Here is a 19,302-nt window from a genome sequence, read left to right on the forward strand (position 1 = left end):
AGGAGCGTTAGTTACTTACCGTAGAGTTTGCCAACAAGAGTTCGCCGACTTAATGAATATAAGCATTAATTTCCTATAATAAGTCGTTACCATCGTTCTCCTTGTAGAGTATTTTTCTGTGAATAAATCAGAAACAATACCATCATCCGATGATACCCATTTACTTTGCTATGAACACGACTTCCTCTCAGGATGTCAAAACCTCCATCAATGTGACCAACAACAGTCCTTTTCAGGACTATTCTCTCCTCGACGATAACTCAGTACTGAGAATTCTGGGTTCAAACCATTCACTTTGAACCATTTGATTATTCCTCAGTTTTAACCTCCATTTTAAAGATGACATTGCGTGGTTGTTGCTGGTGCCTTTTGTAACAACTGGATGTCTTCTGTTGGCTCTCCATGGCTGGACAAAGCTCAGCCCAGATCTGCTACCACTAACGACCAAGAGAAAGAGATAGCCATGGATACAAAATCAACAGGCAACAATAATAATTATAATAGAATTTACAGGATCGCTCAGGATCCACGTGTTGGCATAGCAGGAGCCACAAGGAACCACTGGAAAGTTTGGCAACTGGATAAGCGCAATAGTCTGGGTTGACCTTAAGAGATGGAGGCGCTCGAGATGGCATTTATTAGTTGGCTGGTCAATTTTTAAATGGCTGACCGACTCGGCTAAATGACTGAGGGAGTGGCTGATGGGTCGCCAGCCTGCCGATCTAACCGACTGACCATGTGATTATCTGGCTGGTAAACTGTTCGTTGACTGACTAACGGACTGACTGACTGACTGACTGAACGATCCATGGACTGAATGACTTAACAGACAGTGGAGAGATAAATGCTCATGCAGGTGGACTGACTGACAAACCATGTGATTGGCTAGCTGGTGGACTATTCGATGACGGACTGAGCGACTAACCGATCTATTGACTGACACACAGACAAGGGACAGATGATTGCATGGCCTGGTGGACTGACTGACTGACCAACCACGTGATTGGCTGGTTGGTGGACTTATCGTTGTTAGTAGTGACTGACCGACCAATACATCCATGGACTGACTGACAGACGATGGACAGATGATCGCATGGCAAGATAGACAAATGACTGACTAACGGAGATAGTGATGGACCGACGTGCTACCTGAATGCAAAAGGAACTGGTGCAAAGACTATGCCTAAGTGAAAAAACGTAGCCTTGAACACAGAATAAACAGGAATCTATTAAGCAACCGAAGAGGCATATGTTGGGAATACAGAAAGTGTTGTAAGCTTGAGGCCATTGGAGTTCAATGCGCCTGCTGGTTCAATTCCTAAGAGAGTTGCACTTACACTACAAAATGTTTTAAAAAGTGTTTGCAGAATCTTCATCAGAGTGGTATTGGGATGTGCTCTTGCCTTTTGCTTGAATTTGTTAGTATAACCAATACAACTCTGCGATTCGTCTTGTTTTTATTACCGCACTCGAAATGTCTTAATTGACATAAGGTAATACACTCAGACCAGATGACTGCAACATTGCTGTTATTTATTTTTACATACAATAAGTTATACAGTCAAGTTCACTTTACTGTAGTCTTAATCAGAATGCTCCAACATCTATCCTAGTGACTATGCATTCTTGTTGATGTCACCCATCTTTACAGACACTAGTCTAACTACTCTAAATACTACTGATTTCAAATAATATTCTTGTGTTTCTACTGCAAAATAACTACACTATGTTTTTTTTATAAGAACTATTTTTATAATAACGTCGAGGCTGAGATTAACCAAAATTTTAAGAACATTCCTCAGGCTGAGAGTCGATTAAGAACGTTTTTATTTTGCTAATCTGTATAAAAAATCAAGGTAACACTGATGTAAATTAACCAAAATACTTAAGGGCATGTTTTGTATAACATTAACAATGGTGACACACATCTCGGTTTGTCATAATCAGCAGTTCTTGATACCATATCTCAGCAGGCAATGCACTTTGATAGGTTTCCTGGTCGCGTTCGGTGATTTACTAAAATACATGTCTATGTAATTTAAGAACATCTTAAGAACGTTTTCAGCCTCAAATCGCCAAAAAATGTAAGAACGTTCAGCCTCAGCTCCAAAATTAGACGTTCTTATAAAAAAACAGAGTGTATAAAGAACAATTTTATTTTTAATAATTTATACATCTACTTTTGAAGTAAATTATTACTGATTCTAAACTCAATGTACAAAACATGGTTGGCAAAATAAAATTTGACATGACTCAGTAACCTAATATTGTTAACGAACACTCGTGGTCACTGTTTTACACTGAACTATTACACTGGTTACCCTTGGCTGCTGCTAAACTGAAACTCCCAGTCTGAATTTTTAAAGAGGTGACCTTCTTTGGCACCATTTTAAAAAGATTAATGAGCGCTAAATAGAGAGATAAAATATAGACCATTTAACCTTTAAATATCAAACAGAGTGGTTAGGAGATTATTATAATAACATGCATGTTGACAAACTGTCTGAAGTAATGAATGAATGAACCGATGACACTTAACAGTCTCATTGTTACGACTGACAAACCTGTGGCCTTCAGATTTCGGATCGAATTGGAATTTGGAAATGCACTAAACACAAAGGTTTTTCTGGACGCACTATCGTCTCTGTCTTTTTAATAATATTGATGAAGTCCCTCACAGGCATGTGATGCATCTCTAGTGTAAAAACGACAAAATTAATGTGCAAATTGGAAGCAACCTATATTTGTAAATTCATAATACAAAAATGAATAAAATAAAACCAGAACACTCCCTCCACAAAAAAAATCCATTACAAACCCAAGTGCAACCTTCAATATTTCTGTGTAGTGACTACTGTAACATGTAAAAGCAGACATCTTTTCTGCTGTAAGGTGTTGCAGGCTATCTAGCAACTATTTTACAACTTGATCTTGACTGTGCTGTATTCCGTGTATCTACAATAAAATATTGGTTGAATTCTACAGTCCTGTGACCGCTTATAGCTAACAGCCCTTTTTATCACTTGAGCAAGAAGGGAGGGCAGAACTGATAGAACACTCATTGATCTGTACTTTGACGTCTTGGGCCCTTCTTGAAGGGATTAGTGAAGGATGTGTTGGACTTTTTCTTTCTATCGAAAGCTCCTAAGTGGAAAAAGAGAAGAAAAAAAATTGGTAACAAGAGTTATGCTTTGTTTTCCTATTATAATTTATTAAGTAATTTGGCCCATGAAGTTGTAGTCAGATTTAAAACTTTTTGGTATTAAAAGGATTAGGGTGCATTTGGCCCTCTTGTGGCTACGTTTAACCCGGTGTCTGTACATAGCATGAAGCAACTATAAAAGCATGACCAGCTGGGTCTTTCATGGGATGCCAATCCCTCACAGGATACCCAGCATGAAGTGACTAGGAGTTTTACTACTCCCCCCTAGATGGGATGCTAGTCCATCATAGGATTCCCAGGATGAAGTGATTTAGAGTATAACTCCTCCTCCCTGGATGGGATTTAGTCCATCACTTCACAGGATACCCAGCATGAAGTTACAAGGAGCATGACTACTCCCCGCTGGATGGGATGGGATGCTATTCCATCACAGGACACCCAGCATAAAGTGACAAGGAGCATTATTTCTACTACCTGGGAGTGATGCTTATCATCACAGGATTCCCAGCATGAAGCATCCAAGAACATTCCGGGGTTATTCCTCAAACGTGTGACTGTTCTTAATATCTAGTTTTAAGCACTCCAGACATACAAATTTTACTATGCATCATTTCAGTTGAATGCTATGCAGCAAAAGTGTTCTTGTAGTTAAATCTGGTTCCTTCTTTAGTCCTAGAGTGAGATGTCTGTTTATTTACCATCTTATCTACTAGAAAATAAATTTTAAAAAAAAATTATTAATTAATGGAAGTAGAAAGGAAACTCACCTTCAAGTGTCGAGAGACTGAGTCGTTCCATTCTACAGCGAATCTGACCTCCTATCAAGTGAAGAAAACATCTCTTAGTCTTATTAACTGGTCACACACGGTAGTATTTCTCATTAGACGGCTTTGGACCTTTCAGGGTCAGCTATTAAAAGATAGTCTAGATGGCATTAAACAACACCACGTTCTAAGTCATTTTCAATTTTGCCACCAATCATATATAAACATTGGCTGCTGCTGACGGTAGCAAGAAGGCTTGCATCCCAGACTACCGTAGAAAACTATTTACAGGAAAAAAAACACTTATAAACAGATTTGGAGGCCCACTGATTGTCTTAAGCCACAGCCTAAGTTAAACTTTGTTTAAATAACTGGCCCTCAGTATTTTCCTTTTCAGAGTACATGTGTAGTTTCGTCACAATGCCCTAATAAAAAATTGTTACTGAGTGCTTGCCTGCATTGAGTGTCAGCACAGCTGTGTTCCCATAGTCTTTAACGGGACTTAATTCCCTTACTCGGGCGTTTGAACTAGACAATGTATTAATCATGGTAAGGAGGTTCGTGTGGGTTTACAAATAGGGGGGGGGGGGGGGGGCGTAACCATCCTATAGTGCATTTCAGATCGCTTACTGATGTTTTAGCTCAAATTCACCAAAGTCTAACTCTTTGCATATGGCCTTGAACTCCTTCCGGAAATGTTGCTCCCATGTTTTATCTGCCGCTTTGTGTTTCATTTTGTGATAAAAATGACAAAATCTTGCCCTTAGTCATAGCTTTTTATTGCAAATAAAGCGCAAAGCAGGGGATAAAACATTGGAGGACCGTTTCTTGAAGGAATTTAAGGCCACATGCAAAACCTCAGGACAAAAAAAAAACCTCTGGGGAATCTGAGCCAATACAACAAAAAGTAATCTGAAAATGCACAACAGGATAGGTATGCCCCCCACCCCCCCCCCCCACCCTTCAGCTATACAATTTATGCATATACCAGGCCTCAGTCATCATTAAACATAAAAATTGTTAAAACCCACCTTGTTTGTTACATGGGCCTTCTCTGTTACATGAAACATGAAAAGAAAAGTGAAAATGAGACAAAAAAGACAAAAGCACAGCAAAGAGACTGCACCCTATCATGCATGTTTTATCACCAAGCTCTGCATTTCAGTGTATAGTGACTAGTGACAAACGAAAGGAAAAGTTTTCTTGAAGGCTGTTGTATAATAAACTACACATAAAGCTTTACTTACCCTGAAGGATCATCAAAAACACATGATTGTACCATAGCATCCATCATTTCTGCCTGGAAACAACAAGACATAATTATTCAATATCGTTGAAAGTTCAAAGTAACTGACAAACTGTATGTACAGTCAAATATAACACAGTTTAAAGAAAGGGAAATGTTTCCTCCAAACTATTTTAATGAACTATTTGACACTTAAATAATAATTATCATTTGATTGAGTGACTCACTAAAATTTATTGATTAACAAGTTTTTCATGAATTTGAATGATGAATGGTGCGTATCAACTTGACAGGCACCACTAACCAATTATTTTGTTTTATTTCAACCAGAATTCAATCTAATCAAAGGCACTTCTGTTGATCAGAATACATTGTGCCAGGGCCATCATTAAGTTTTTAGCCGCATGTTGCTTTAAATGAGATTCCCATACATAACAATCTTGCTGCTTTTCTGAGTAAAATGATCATTAATTGCAAAGTTCAGTAAAGATCACCCACCACATCAAAGTTCTTTCAAGAATATACACTGTAACAGGTGTTGAGGGTTAAGGGCCTTAACAACAGCTCTGTATCAGTGCTGATAACCTGGTCCTGGTTGATTGACTGGCCAACTGGATGACTGACTGATTGATTCATCAATTTGATATGAAATCACATCTAAACACAGTCAACCAGAATTCCAAACCAACTAAACTTTGACCAAAATCAGAAGAGATTAGACTAAAAATTAAGTGCCTAAAAGTTAAATTAAAAAACATTCTGGGTATCAATTCTTGCCTGCTTGGAGAAGATCTGCAGTCTCTGTGCTTCTGGTGAATCACCGTCATTATCTGCAGCATCAAACTCCAGCCAGAATGTATCCATGCAATCTGGCTCCATAGCAGGAGCTGGTGTGTAGTCCCATGACAACTCTTCAAATGCCAGACTCAAAAGAATGTCCTTTGAATCACAACATGTAACAGACATTTAGCCAAGATGTCAAGTGCTTCACTTTAATATGCGAGGGGTCATTCCAAGAGCATATCAGCAATGTGTACAGACTGTGCTTGTCACCAACTATGGCAACAAGAACAGTGATCACACAACTCTACAAAATCCAGAGCCATCTAACAATTTAGAGAAGTAAATTTTTTCTCATTGTTATAAACCAAAACTTGGTCTTTAAACAATTATGACAACCATCGTTGGTCTCGTCTTATTCATTTTCTATAGCTCTACAATGAATTAAAACTATTCTATGTCCAAGGATAAGGGGGTTTGTTTCTAAAGAAACATGGTGCTGCATCGTTGGGGAGAGGAAATGAACTTTTGTTCTACCAAAAGAGTTAATATGGCAATTTGGTGTCTGTAAAGAGATTCAAGTGTTGACTAACTAATAGATGTGACACAAGTATAAAATTTTCAGTTCCAGGTGGAAATTAACAAATTACTGTGACAGCCCTTCAAGCTGTGTTGAAACTTAATTAATAAGGAAATTCAAATTGTCTTACACACACAATCTATTAGCTTTAATCAGATTTGAACCCATGAACTTTCAGATACTGTTGAAAGCAAGTTGTAAGTGGGGGTGGGTGTACATTATACATGATTCCTTGTAAAAAAAAATAAAAATACCCACAGGTATACTAATGGTTTTCTATGAAGTTACGGTACATACATTTTTGTTGTCGTCAATCACATGAACACGTTCCCTGTTTATACCAACTCTAACTGGCAGATCAGAGCTGCCCCAAATGTTTGAAAACAGGGAGGAGGAGGGACGCTCAATCTGACCACGGAAAAACACACTCCTGTGGAGAAATGAGTCAAACAATCAGAACCACATGATATGAAAGCTTAGACACATAAATAAATAAATGAATAAATAAATAAATAAATAAATGATTATTAAATAACTTTCAAGTCTCAATGGTGCCATGCTCTAGAGCTAGCAAGGTTGCTCCTTGACAGGAGTCTGGTAGCCTTAGGCACCCAAGAAAATGCTCCGGGTGCCTACATTTTTTGCAGCAGCACCTAGCACTTCACATGTTGGCCTCCTTTACATCTTGGGTTTTGCCTTGTGGGCTCCTTGAAATTTTTCTTAGGTAAGACTGTTGCATGTTGCCTTAAAGAAAAAATTCAAGGTAACTGTCTGTTGGTCTGTTGGATAAGGGAAACTAATACTGAAAAGAAGTGTTACAGAATACTCAGTTGTAAATATTTGCTGGCTTTAATTCACTTAAAACTAATTTAAAATAAACTGAGCATGGCAACGTACCGACTAGTAGTTACAAGAAGCCCAACAAAATATCTGAGGTTTCAAATTAAACCAAGTATTACAAGTGTGAGCCTTACACCCTGAAACACATGTTTTGAATCTTTTCAAGTACAAAGTGCCACTATTTTGTTAACGGCAATGTTCCATTAATGGCAATGTAATTCACGCATGATGCCAGAAACTGAAAATATGTCACCCTAGAGGCATGTTTCTGATTGAATTTTCAAAATGTTGACTAAGCTTAGCTTTTTACCAAAACATGGGTTTGGGTTGGACAACCCTTCTGACTAAAACCTTGATGCAAATTTATACACTTCTTAAAAATGTGTCAACCAGTTAAAACTAAAAATAATATTAAAAGGTTGCGTGGCAAAAAGTATACAGAATAGACCAATTGAAAGCTATTCAGGTGGAACATTTAAAACATGAAAATTAATTTTGCTGGAATGATGAATGATTCTAGGATGACACTGTAACACCTATGTGTACATCTTTGACCTAACTAAACATTTTAAATTGTACTGCAAAATCATCAGTGAGATCTTTTGGTATGTTTTCCACAAAGCTTAACTTACCCATAGAATGGAAATGCCCAACAAATCTCCAAGAACATTTTATGGCAGGCCTTGACATCTGCACCTCTCTCGGAAACATCACTGTACTCCTGCAAGAGCTTTTGTTCCAGTGAAGAGCGAGGCGCCCGACCACGGATTGACCAGCTGGACTTGCACACCCATGTTGGTAAGTAATCAGTCAACTTGCTCCTGTAATTGACAACACTATAAATTAGTCTCCTCAGGTAACATGCAGTTGTTTCTGTTCCCTGGCCAACAGCGACCTATCCAAAGACTGTTTGCTTAGGGCTGTCAGTAAGCTTTGGAAATGCTGGCTCCACAAAGAAAGTAACTGGCCATAAATTTAGGAAAGACAGTCTCTCCTTCTTGTTGGCTTTAGTCATTTTAAAACTCTAAGTACACAGCTATCTTCCTTGCAGTTGCCGGCCACAATGGGAAGCTTTAGCTACGACCAAGGCGACGGCAGCAAAAACATCATTATCAAAATGAAATCGCATTTTTCAAATATTGCTGTAATAATTATTCCAACTCACTTTAAATGTCAAATGTAAGTGAAATTTCCTGGAGTTCAATTCTTGGGGACCGCAGTCAAGTTTAGAAAGAGAAACAAACATTTTTTGTCATGCGTTAACATCCTCCATTAAACGTCCCATCAGGAAATTTCACATACATGTATTCTAGTTGTGCAGTGATGCAAAGAAATGTACCAAAAAGTGTAATGCATGTTGCAGTGACACCAGCAACAAATTATTATGTTTGGCAACTAAGATGAAGATAGCAGGCTTCTTAGAGTTTGAAAATAACTCAAAGACACAACAATAGGAAACTTTCAGGCTACTTTACTCATGGATCCACTTCTCTAAAGCACAGTGATAGCCCTGCAAGTGCACCACAACATTCAAGTACAGTAATAGAAGTGGAAGTTGACGAAAAAATAATCATGATAGTAACTTACTTGAAAACACTAGGTGTGTGTTCTTCAGGATCAAAGGTTCCATTTTCAATGTAAGCAAGAATTCCTCCCAGTACAAGTGCGTCACTGGTACTGATGGGGTAATTCCCACTAAGGACATTGTATTTTGCCTGGAATAAACATTCAGAGATTAGAAAGGAAATCTAACTCTTGAAACTGTACATCTCACTTTGTGGAAAAGTGCAGAATGATGAGACTTGAGTGGTGTGAAATGGAAAACAAAACAAACTACTGAAGCAACCATTTAAAGACATTATCCATTCTACACCAAATAGCTCATTGACTTCATAATCTCTGATCATTCTATAACTTGGTAAAAAATATACAAATTAAAATATTCACCTCTTCAAATAATCTCCTGATGACTCTATCATCTTTTATCTGCAGGACAGGATTTAAGTAAAGCGTTAAACATGCATATAATAATACAAGCATGTGAAACGTTTGCACACAATCAAAATGATCTGAATCAATACTAACTCTCTTTTCCTCTGCGAGGGGAAAGAATGAATTCCTTTGATAGCACAGAATTGGTTCATCTGCAAACAAGGAAAACAAGGAAAACAACATAATTAAAACTAGATTTCCCTCTAAAATGAGTCAAGTAAAGCAACAAAAAAATAGACTCTTCCCGGCGTAATTTAAACATATCATCTGGTACAGTGTAAAATGGTATCATGGTGACAGAAATATTACTTATAGTAAATTTATATGTTATAAGTAAGGGTCACCTTTGTCAGCAACTTCATCAGTTACATGTGTAAACTTCTTGAGTAACTCTGCCCACACTTTGCGTAATCTGAATGGCCGGTGGTGAGCTTTCAACTGGAGCTCTACAATAATTCAACAAGACCATTGGAACTTTAAAATCAAGGCTGAATGTCATTAACAAGTAAATGTAGGCATCCTGCAAGCTGAGCTTTGTTGATTACGCTCCATTATGGCGAGTGAGCTACCTTGAACCAAATAAACCTCTGCACCATTTACTCTGCTATATATAATACACGTTTTTATTACATTCTTGATTCATTTGACTTTTATAGGCCAAATCATCACTTGAACCAATTACCATTTTCCAAGCAAACCCTTCAATTACAAGTGGAAGGACCCATTTACATAATACAAAAAAATTTTAAAACTCACGTAGCAGTGGAGAAATAAGCCAAACACAGAAAATCTGTGAAGCGATAGGTGGAAGAGACAGATTTTCTGCCATGATTGTGTTGATGGTTCCTGCAATAGTGTTACGTCCCTCCTCAAGGTTCAACAAACGACCTGACTTCTCCACTAAAAACACAGCCACAGTGAGTGCTGAAAGACGAAGAACAAATATTGTTAAAGAGTATTTTTATGAACTTGTTAATCTCGTGTAGGTTAATCTTTTTCAAGGGAGAGTTTCATCGCCCAGGCCATATATTATGGATTTTCCAAAATCATCCAAATACCTGGTACTGTACTTCAAAATCTTGCACCTAACGATGATGATGATGATGATGATGATGATGATTAGACATAGGTTCTTCTAAAGCACATTTCTAGCACCAATGCGCATAACATGATTAACAGGCCAACATGTTTACAAACATAGCAAAGACAAGCCTATCCTAAATGTGTTGAAAGAGGCTGATACACATACTCTCATTTTGGGCTGTTACTTTTAAGAGTATTCTTTTCTTGTAATGCTCACATATATCTGTATATAACAAAACTGCATCCAAGTTAGGTGACCAGTTATTTAACAGAGGGGAGTTTTCTATGGTCTACACTTTATAAAATGTTGAAAACTCAAGTGGAACCACAGTGGCTCCACTGCCAAGTTTTAAGAACTAATTCAAACAGGATTTCCAATCAATCTTTATTCCTCCAAAATCCAGGTCAGCTGTACACAACTGTATGTTTCTAACTCTTAAGTCTGTGGTTGAAATCCTAAAGGGTGACCATTAACATTTCTACATTGAAAGCTTCTGAACTGTGGTGTGATTTGACTGTCATGGATTTAGCCCTAAGTTGGGCATGACCATTTCAATGAAAACTGCTGTGTAATACTTTACTTTAAATAAATGTGGTGATCTACATGTACATCTACATGTTTTTTTTTTTTTTTTAGATTCTAACTTCAGCAGGAATGGTAGTAAAAGTGAACAATAAGAATATATTTATGCTATAAATTAAGGGAGACTTTGTTGATTAACAATTATTGTATCTTACAACTTGTAATCATATGTACTCACGTTCGTAAGTCATTGTTCTGATAGCATCTGATCTGCTTCCCCATGAAATAGATTTCTTGATGCCTGTAGTCTTCGGCTTTTTCACAGCAGAGTTTTCCTCTGAATGTAGCCTCTTAAAATCTGGATGCCCAAAATTTTCCTTGTCCGCATGAGAAAGTTCTAACGCCTCAGAAGCCATGGTCTGAAGGAAAAAATTACAAGATAATATAATCAGACTGTAATACCAGGGATGAATACCGGATGACTTACAAATATTAAATGCTAATTGGTCAATATATTGACTACTCATCCAAAATGCATTGCCCGAGTTAAACCTGCTCTTTCTAGAACTCTAGCAGTGTTATTTTTATGGAAATCATTTGCTGCTGTAGCTAGTTTTGACCTTACATGTGTATGTGTCACAAAGAAGATGTAGGTATTAATACTGTAGGCTTAAAATGGAAAAGCTAAATATTTTGCTTCTTCTTTTGTCCAATTCCTAGGTCAATATTACATTACATATAGGTTACTCCACTCAAGATGATTGACAGGAAACCATGTAGGGTTTATGCTAAAAAGATTGATAACTGATACCTAGCAGTTGAGGAACAATAACCAAAAATGGTGATTACTAAATTAAAGTTAGCAAATATTTTTCAATGTGTAAATCATAAAATCACAATTTAATACACTTGTTTTTAAAGTTTGTATAGAGTGATAACTTTTGTAATTTGTTTAAACTTAATGGAATCAAATCTTTCAAACATTTATGAATCTAAATGCACAAGTTAATTTCTTATGTGTAGTCAGTTTACTATAAAATTATAAAGAAAGAGTGTTATCTTATGTTACCTAGAGGGGAAGAGAGTTCAATGCGAGGTTGTCCCTAATGGTTTCCCATACAATTTTGTTTGTACAAGTGCCATGCAGCACATGAAGTAGAGGTTGGTTCTACTTCGTGCAATGGTGACTGCAACAAAAACGATGCGAGGCATGTTCATTTCAGTGCGTGTTACACTAGGCAATGAACCGTGCAACTAATGTCACAAAGGCACAACGAAATTGCGAAACAAGTTGCCAGAAAAATTGCCTAGTGTAACAGCGCCTTAATTTTCAATAATGTTATTGAAATAGTCTTTGAACTCAGCAATTATTTGTCTGACGAATTCAGAGACACAATGAACACAGTCAATGAATTATGTTTCTTCATCTAAGAAATCAACATGACAATGGCAACCAAACTTGAACTAGCAAATTACAACCCTCCAAGTTAAATATAATCATCAGTGGCTGTTTGGCAACTAACAATTAACATCAAGCTCTGACAATGGCTATTATCAAGTTGCTGAGACCAACTAGTTTAGTTCCTATGACACCTAAAATGGTTGCCATGGAGGGTTGACCAGCCACCTTAAATCTGCCAACCAATAGCCACAACATACTGTCATACCTATACCACTGGAAAATCTGAAGAGTTGTCTATATAAACTAATACCCACATAATTAATAACTGATGCTTACAATACACTACTGAGGCTTAAAATAAATGACTGCAGTGTTGATATAGAATCAAAACTTTGCTGTCACTTTTTGTTCAAGTAAAAAGAGGAGAGAGAAAAATGGAAACAGAGAAACATTATTAATTGTATCGTGTATAAGGTGGTTTGTCAACTGATTGCTACATCTTAAAACTGGATAAGTTGTGCCAATTCCGACTTGTGGTTATCTCAGTTTTCCATTGATGACACTCAACTGAAAATATGCTCTAAGAATTTGCTTACATTTTCCTGACAGTTTAACTTCAGAAAACTGGCACAATATTATCCATGCATGAAAGACTGTAGGAAGCTTCCTTTAATCTGCAGTTTTCAGTTAATTCAATTACGAATTAAGCACAATAAACTGAACAAGCTGAAGCAGAACGCAAGAGTAAGATAAATTGAAAGCTATTATGAAAGTTCAATAACGGTTCCACACAGGTAATGTGATTAACCTGGTCGTAAAACAATAAGAAATCACTAGAAAATTTAGAACAAACACAAGAATTACCCTGGAGCCAATTTCCATCTCGAACTGTGATGACGCCCACGAGCTTCCCAAAAGGTTCCAAAACGTGCCGTTACTGTTTCAGTAATCTGACAGATCAACAGTTCTACCGGCCCTTTATATATAAACTTAAAACCGGTAGTTCCCTCATTTAGAAATAACTGTATGTCATAGATACTTCGTTTACGTGCTCATCTAGCGCCGAGACACAAATATATCCAAATTTTGCAATTTTACACTTGGCTAATCAATATCAATCCAAGAGCGAAAACAGCTGAAGCTTCCACGAATTCATGTCTACTTGATCGTAATATTGGTCTACAGATTAAATAATATAATTCACCTAGCTAAATACACTAGCAAAATTCGCCGCACTTACTTTAGAAAGCTTACTTTTTACTTAAGTAATTTACTTAAGCTTAATAGAGAGCTCGAGAAATTTCCAATTTGCATCTCGAAATAAATATTAGCCTAAAGATATGCAAGAAATCAAACATTATAACAAGATTTTCAGCCACTTCTCATACCTCTTTTACATACATTTTTATGAGTAAAAAAAGCGTCTATTTTAGGGAGATATCCGCTTCGTTCCTGACTTCCAATCGCTCAAAAATACCATGGCTAACCTTAAATACAGGAAGCTTTTGATAGACGTGTTTATTTTCGAATTGAAAATTAGCATGCAGAATTTCCTAACTTTACAGCAGATATCACTCGCAAGACAGAAACTTACCTCGGGTAAAATACTTCAACAACAAATTGGCCAAGGAAATTACAAGTTAGTTGTAAGAGTACACCAGGAACAATACGTTCAAAATCCTACTAAGTTGTTATGACTGAATATCGTCGGATGCCGTTTGAAAGATTCCTTGAGACCGCAAGAGGTCAGTTCACAGTCTAGCTGTGTCGCCTGTGCTATTCTGACGAAATTATCACACCCCCACCGTATCAGCTGTCCATTGCTCGTCAAGGAAGGCAAACGATGCTTGCATTAACGTCACCACAAAGGAAATATGACTATTTTTCCTCCTTTTCTCAAAGATCGCCGCGAAAAAATTTCCGTGCAGCCCAAAGGTTTCACTGAGTCCAGTAAAGTACAATTGATCGTTCCCACAATGCCACTCGTTGGGTGGTAGTTTTCTTTCCCGTCCCTACCCCGGAAAAGGTCACCATCACACCGGACGAGAGTAGAGCGATATTATCACAGAAATGTTGGATATTCAATATATTTCTTGGACGAAACGAGCGTAGTATTGCGTAATTGCGGAACTGAGAAAGTTGCCTCCCAAGTTTGAAGGAGATTTCAAATGTGGGTAGGCTGAGGATCGATCACAAAGCCGATCAAATGTTATTGACTGTAATTGCATTATTGGGTTAAGTAAGTACCGACACGTTTGAAACCGGGGTTTGAAACTCCTAGAAAAACAGTCCGTGTTTTCGTGAAAACAGATCCCTTTACAAAATGGCTTTCTGGTGTCGTTACTCTTCAAGTATAGTCCTTGTTGTGCTTGGTCACGGCTTTTAAATTTTCTAAACCGCGTGAGAAATATCGCTGTGTCCAAGTTCAAGGTTCCAAGTCCCGAATCACGAATGTTGTTTTTCTTGCTGTACAAAATAGAGCGGGGACGACTTGGCCAAAAATGCTATTAAGGAAAGTAACAACGACACTTCCAAAGGATGAAGAGTTATGCATAACACTGTTAACCACCATTACATCGCATAATTTTAATACTTTCATTTCGCAACCTCTTACGTAATTGTTTTGACATCCAAACGTAAACGGGAAATTCAATGGGTGATACCTGTTTTGTGACGTCACAGCTAGGTACAGTTCGTGAGGAAACGTACCTGAGTTTCCAATATCATGTATCCCCGAAATAGAAACGCGCATCAAATTCACGATTTTCTATGTAAAATTATTCCTATTTCCTCGTCTGTCAGACTGATAATAAATAAAACAAGATAAAAATCAATGAAAGCTCTGTTGCATACTTAGGAGGTAAAATTATCTGATGGCGTTATTCTATGACAATTTAATTCAATTTGATGCAGTTCATTATGAATTTAACCCCGAGTTCATCGTTCCATTTTTAAATGTTTTTTTTTTTTATTCTGATGACCTAATTCTTTCCGGGAGGTTATTGAAGGATTTTGTCTTCCGCTTTCAGCTTTAACTTTCAGCTATGCTAACTAGTGTAGGCAAAATCAAAGTTTAGCTATAAAACATTCCGCGTTGAGTCAAAGTTGCAGATTGACATATTGAACTAGCGTGGTCCAACTTTACGCCGTGACGGCGTGATTTCGATCTGATTTCGGTTACTGCATTGGAGACGTGCGGCCTTGCAGGCTTCCTCATATAAGAATACCCGCATTAAAATTTCGGCTCATGTGCTTCAAACTTGGTAGCACATAAAATTTTGCCAAGGCAGCCCATGACTGTCCCCATTACAGAGAGGTTTAACATTCCGAGTTATCCGAACACTGTGTTGAAGTTGTATAGAGGCGGGTCCAGGGTGGGGTAGAAGGGGTTGCAATCCAACCCCTCCCCCCCCCCCCCACTATTAATTTGTCTTTTCCTTTATACGCAGCTGTTCCATTTCCACCTTTATGCAGATTGTCAATTATATTTTGCTTCAATTTACTGATTTTTAAACAGTTTTATAGCAGTGTTAGGGAGTTAACTTTAATGTTTCAAGGAGTTTTACATTACGGTACATATACATATCATTTGTGTAGTGCCTTGCGCATGCACGGCTACGTGGGGGAATTTGGACAACAGAAATTGCACAATTTCTCCCCTAAATGACTTTTAATTTTGCCTTATATTTTTCTTCAATCTGATTGGCCAAGTGCAAGTAAAAAGGAAATTTCATTTCATTTTTATTTTGATGGGCTAAAAAAGGATACCATTTAGAGCAAAAAATGGTGCGATTCGCGAATAAATCGCACTCTTGAGAGCTAATCAGATTGCAAGGATCACCAGTGAATTCAAAATGGGTGTAATGAAACAGATAATGTTCGAAGAATAGAAATTATACAGGGGCAGGCACTCAATGGTTCATTTCGGTGCATATCTGTTCGGAAGGCCCTAATTAATCGCCTTAGATCAGAAATCCGGATTTAGTTTTTTTTTTTGTTTAGTTTTAGTTTACGAATGTTTAGTTTTTATCAACAGAGTTGATAACTAAAGGTAAATTGGCCATCGTAGAGAAAAACCTTGTTTAAAATGCGGAATAACAGGTCAGCTAGCATTTCCGTAAAGCTCAATTGCTGTTGGAAATATTTAGCACGTGACAATCAGTTAGCGTTACATGAGATATTCATGAATCATATAGCATTGACGTCAATCGTGTTACCTTAGCAACCTCCGAAAGGGCGTAGCCGTATACGAACCTTCGAAGCTTTTGTGATCTGAGTTGACGAGACACTGAGACATAGGGAGTGATTTTAACTGTGACCATTAAAAGAAGCTAAATCGAGATTGAGAGTGACTAGTGTTGTATCCGCGTTTCGAACATTGCAAAAGTTCGCAAATTTGTGAAATAACAGTCCGTTTGTGAAATAACAGGCCTTTTCACGATAACGCGCATGTGCGATCTTGATTAACAACAATTTTTTTTAACCAATAGGAAATCGTATTAATCAACACTGTGCGGCAGTGCTAACCGCAGGCAGTCTGAAGTTTTTACGTGCGTATTAAAACCTCTTTGTTTGGCCTTTAACCTTTTGTATTTGTAAGATATTTCGTCCAGAGCCGGTTCGAATACCTCCTCTCGAGGACATCGATTTTCCCGGCGATATTCAAATAAAAATACAAAATATGCGATTTCAATACCTCACAAATGACCAAACAGTTCCTCGATATCGTTATTTTCACTTCTACAAGCCTCACCAGGTGGATGGAAAAAGATTTTCCTCGCAGATGCCTACTTTGAAAACTGTTCCGTCGGATCAGAAATCAAATCGCCGCACATACGCAGAAGAGTGTCAAATGCCCTTTAATTTTTCATCTTTTAAAGCATTTGATCAAAAAAACGAAAGCAAGGTTGCATAGCTATGTTTGATTCGCAAATGAGAAGTTTAAAATAACCGCCGTTTTAAAGAGTAAAAAAAAAAGAAGATCTTTAAAAGTGCTGCGGCGCTTTTTCGAGTAAATACGGTATTTCTGGTTTCTTAACATTTTACAGAATTACTCCGAGTTGCTGCGAACCTCATTATGAAAGCGAGGCTAAGTGCAAACCTTTTCAAATGAATATTAGTTTTGTTTGCATATGAATGAAAACTAATTTTCACGATAAAAACTTTGCACTTTTACCCTTTCGTAATGAGGCTCAAAGCAACTCGGAAATGGCCTATTTTCAGACGGTAGAAATAGTCAACATAATGAAGGACTGAAATGTACCTAAGGGCTAAAATGGGTCCCTGAGGGAAGGAAGGTGGTTCTTGAGGGCAAACTTGACTCCCTTTCATACTGGACGGACCAAAATAGCTCTAATTTTAAGGTGTGAAATGTACCCATGCAGGGGCTAAACTGAGGGAAACAGTGGGCTGAAATGGTCTTTGATATATAGGGCCCTACAAGGGCTTGAATCAGCCCCAAATTGGTCACCATTGCTAACTTGGCACTTACAGTTCAAATAGTTCTTTTGCTTTTACAGTGTAATCTACTCCCGGAAATTCAGTGCGAGAGTGCGGGAATTTGTGTTCCGTCTATCTTGCAAACATACTTTCGCTGAAAGGAATTCCTTTATCTCTTTTAGTTCCCATAAGCCCTTTCATATTAAGTGGCCGCCATTTTTAAACCGAGGCGAATATGGCGGAAGAAAGCATGTTTCTATGGGAAAACGATAGCGTGATTTCTGTAAACTAACAACTGATGTATTGAACTAAGTCAACTTAAGGTAATAGGGAAATGGTTTTGCCGATCGCATTGAGAAGTGTAGGTTTGGTGAAAAGTAGGAAGTCGTGTTTTACAGTATTACCGTACACTTGGCTGTGAAGTCCGTAGGAAAATTTACTTACAAAGATATAGAAAAGTTCAAAGTTGATTATGTGACTCATATTGCATCCAAAGGCCTTGAGTTTGGTCAGTAAAGTCTATGATCTGATCTCGTCCATTTGCGGGGTTCAAATATGCCCTTAATCGATTTATGTGGACAAAGTGTCAAAGGATTCTCCTGCAAACACTCTAATAAGCAACGTGCATCATGCCCCAAGTAAAAAATGTGGCTAATTCACGAGAAAGCCCAAAGCTAAAGTACTCACCGAAAAAATATCTTCAAGCACTGTAACCGGCTTATATGCAAGCTTGCTCGTTGGGAAGTAAAATCTCCGACTAACTGAAATAAGAGTGTGTGAATTATTTCTTTGCATTTCGGCTAAAAGAAAAATTAGTAGTAGAGCGGATATTCTCCTGCATAGGGCGAGGCGCCAGAGGAAATCATCTGTAAAGACCAAAATATTAGCGCTTTCTTTCAAGTCTGTGAGGTCGGCGAATTCTAAACTGCGTCAACAGAGGACAAAGGACAACCCAAAATAGGGAAGCTATAGTGAACAGACAACCTATATATCAGCGAGTCTGAAAAGGCAATCTCAAAAAACACTGACCAACTTAAAATTATTTCTCATTAAGCGAAAAACTGCACAGCTTGCCGGCAAGAGTAGATGTTCCCCTCCTTCATCCTTCGTTCACAATTATCCGGATCCTTCAATAGAGACCTTGAGTACGAGTACGACTTTCGATTTTCATCACAGTTAGTTCCCGCTCAGAACTCTTGCTCTCTCCTTAGTATTGCTTACCAGTAGATAATGAGAGAAACAAAATTGGTCTGGTAAAGTGATTATCAATTAAAAGCATGCGAACTGGATTTGAAAAGTCGTAGACGAAGTCGATAAAGAGTCAATATTCCAGTTTGCGAGAGCAAGAAGCTTTAATTCCTTTAAAAGACAGCAGCACAGAAATTAAAGTCGGTGTCCGCCATATCAGTTAATTGTTAGGGAGTCAACAAGTTAATCGTTTCCTGTTGATCGTTTATTCTAAGAAAAATAAGCCCAAGTGACGTGGTTGC

At 37.7% G+C, this 19,302-nt stretch overlaps 2 protein-coding genes across 6 annotated transcripts in view; one reads left to right on the forward strand and one right to left on the reverse strand.

Moving 5' to 3' along the window:
- LOC146467292 (uncharacterized) overlaps window positions 1-2,274 on the forward strand; it is an 18,034-nt gene extending 15,760 nt beyond the window's left edge. For 3 of the 4 annotated variants that reach the window (XM_085126204.1, XM_085126205.1, XM_085126206.1), the window contains one exon: window positions 320-2,274. In XM_085126204.1, coding sequence (XP_084982330.1) covers window positions 320-461 — 142 coding nt within the window. In that variant the 3' untranslated portion in view covers window positions 462-2,274. The remainder of the gene's footprint in view (window positions 1-319) is intronic. The other variant, XR_014867814.1, reaches the window with a different exon arrangement.
- Window positions 1,513-14,893, reverse strand: LOC146467293 (putative FERM domain-containing protein FRMD8P1). Of its 2 annotated transcripts, none has more exons than XM_085126210.1 (14): window positions 13,968-14,893; window positions 11,210-11,390; window positions 10,122-10,289; window positions 9,710-9,811; window positions 9,459-9,517; window positions 9,321-9,359; window positions 8,961-9,088; window positions 8,006-8,194; window positions 6,831-6,963; window positions 5,951-6,112; window positions 5,175-5,227; window positions 4,959-4,981; window positions 3,931-3,981; window positions 1,513-3,144 (listed from the first exon to the last, which is right to left on the reverse strand). In XM_085126210.1, exons 2-14 carry the CDS (start codon window positions 11,385-11,387, stop codon window positions 3,059-3,061), a joined length of 1,371 nt encoding a protein of 456 aa, XP_084982336.1. In that variant the 5' UTR covers window positions 11,388-11,390; window positions 13,968-14,893; the 3' UTR covers window positions 1,513-3,058. The 2 variants fall into 2 exon arrangements, with proteins under 2 accessions (XP_084982336.1, XP_084982335.1); XM_085126209.1 differs by lacking the exon at window positions 13,968-14,893 and adding an exon at window positions 13,238-13,405.
- Window positions 14,894-19,302: the final 4,409 nt, after the last annotated feature.

This window comes from Pavona decussata, unplaced genomic scaffold (genome assembly GCF_977016875.1).
Source record: "Pavona decussata unplaced genomic scaffold, jaPavDecu1.1 SCAFFOLD_137, whole genome shotgun sequence".
Classification (NCBI taxonomy): domain Eukaryota; kingdom Metazoa; phylum Cnidaria; class Anthozoa; order Scleractinia; family Agariciidae; genus Pavona; species Pavona decussata.

What these genes read in the sequence shown, in the direction of transcription:
- LOC146467293 (XM_085126209.1), bottom strand. An exon ending in CCCTCGCAGAGGAAAAGAGA is followed by an intron (nt 9,360 to 9,458) that starts GTTAGTATTGAT and finishes CCTGTCCTGCAG; the next exon opens with ATAAAAGATGATAGAGTCAT. An exon ending in TGGGCATTTCCATTCTATGG is followed by an intron (nt 6,964 to 8,005) that starts GTAAGTTAAGCT and finishes ATTTCTCCACAG; the next exon opens with GAGTGTGTTTTTCCGTGGTC.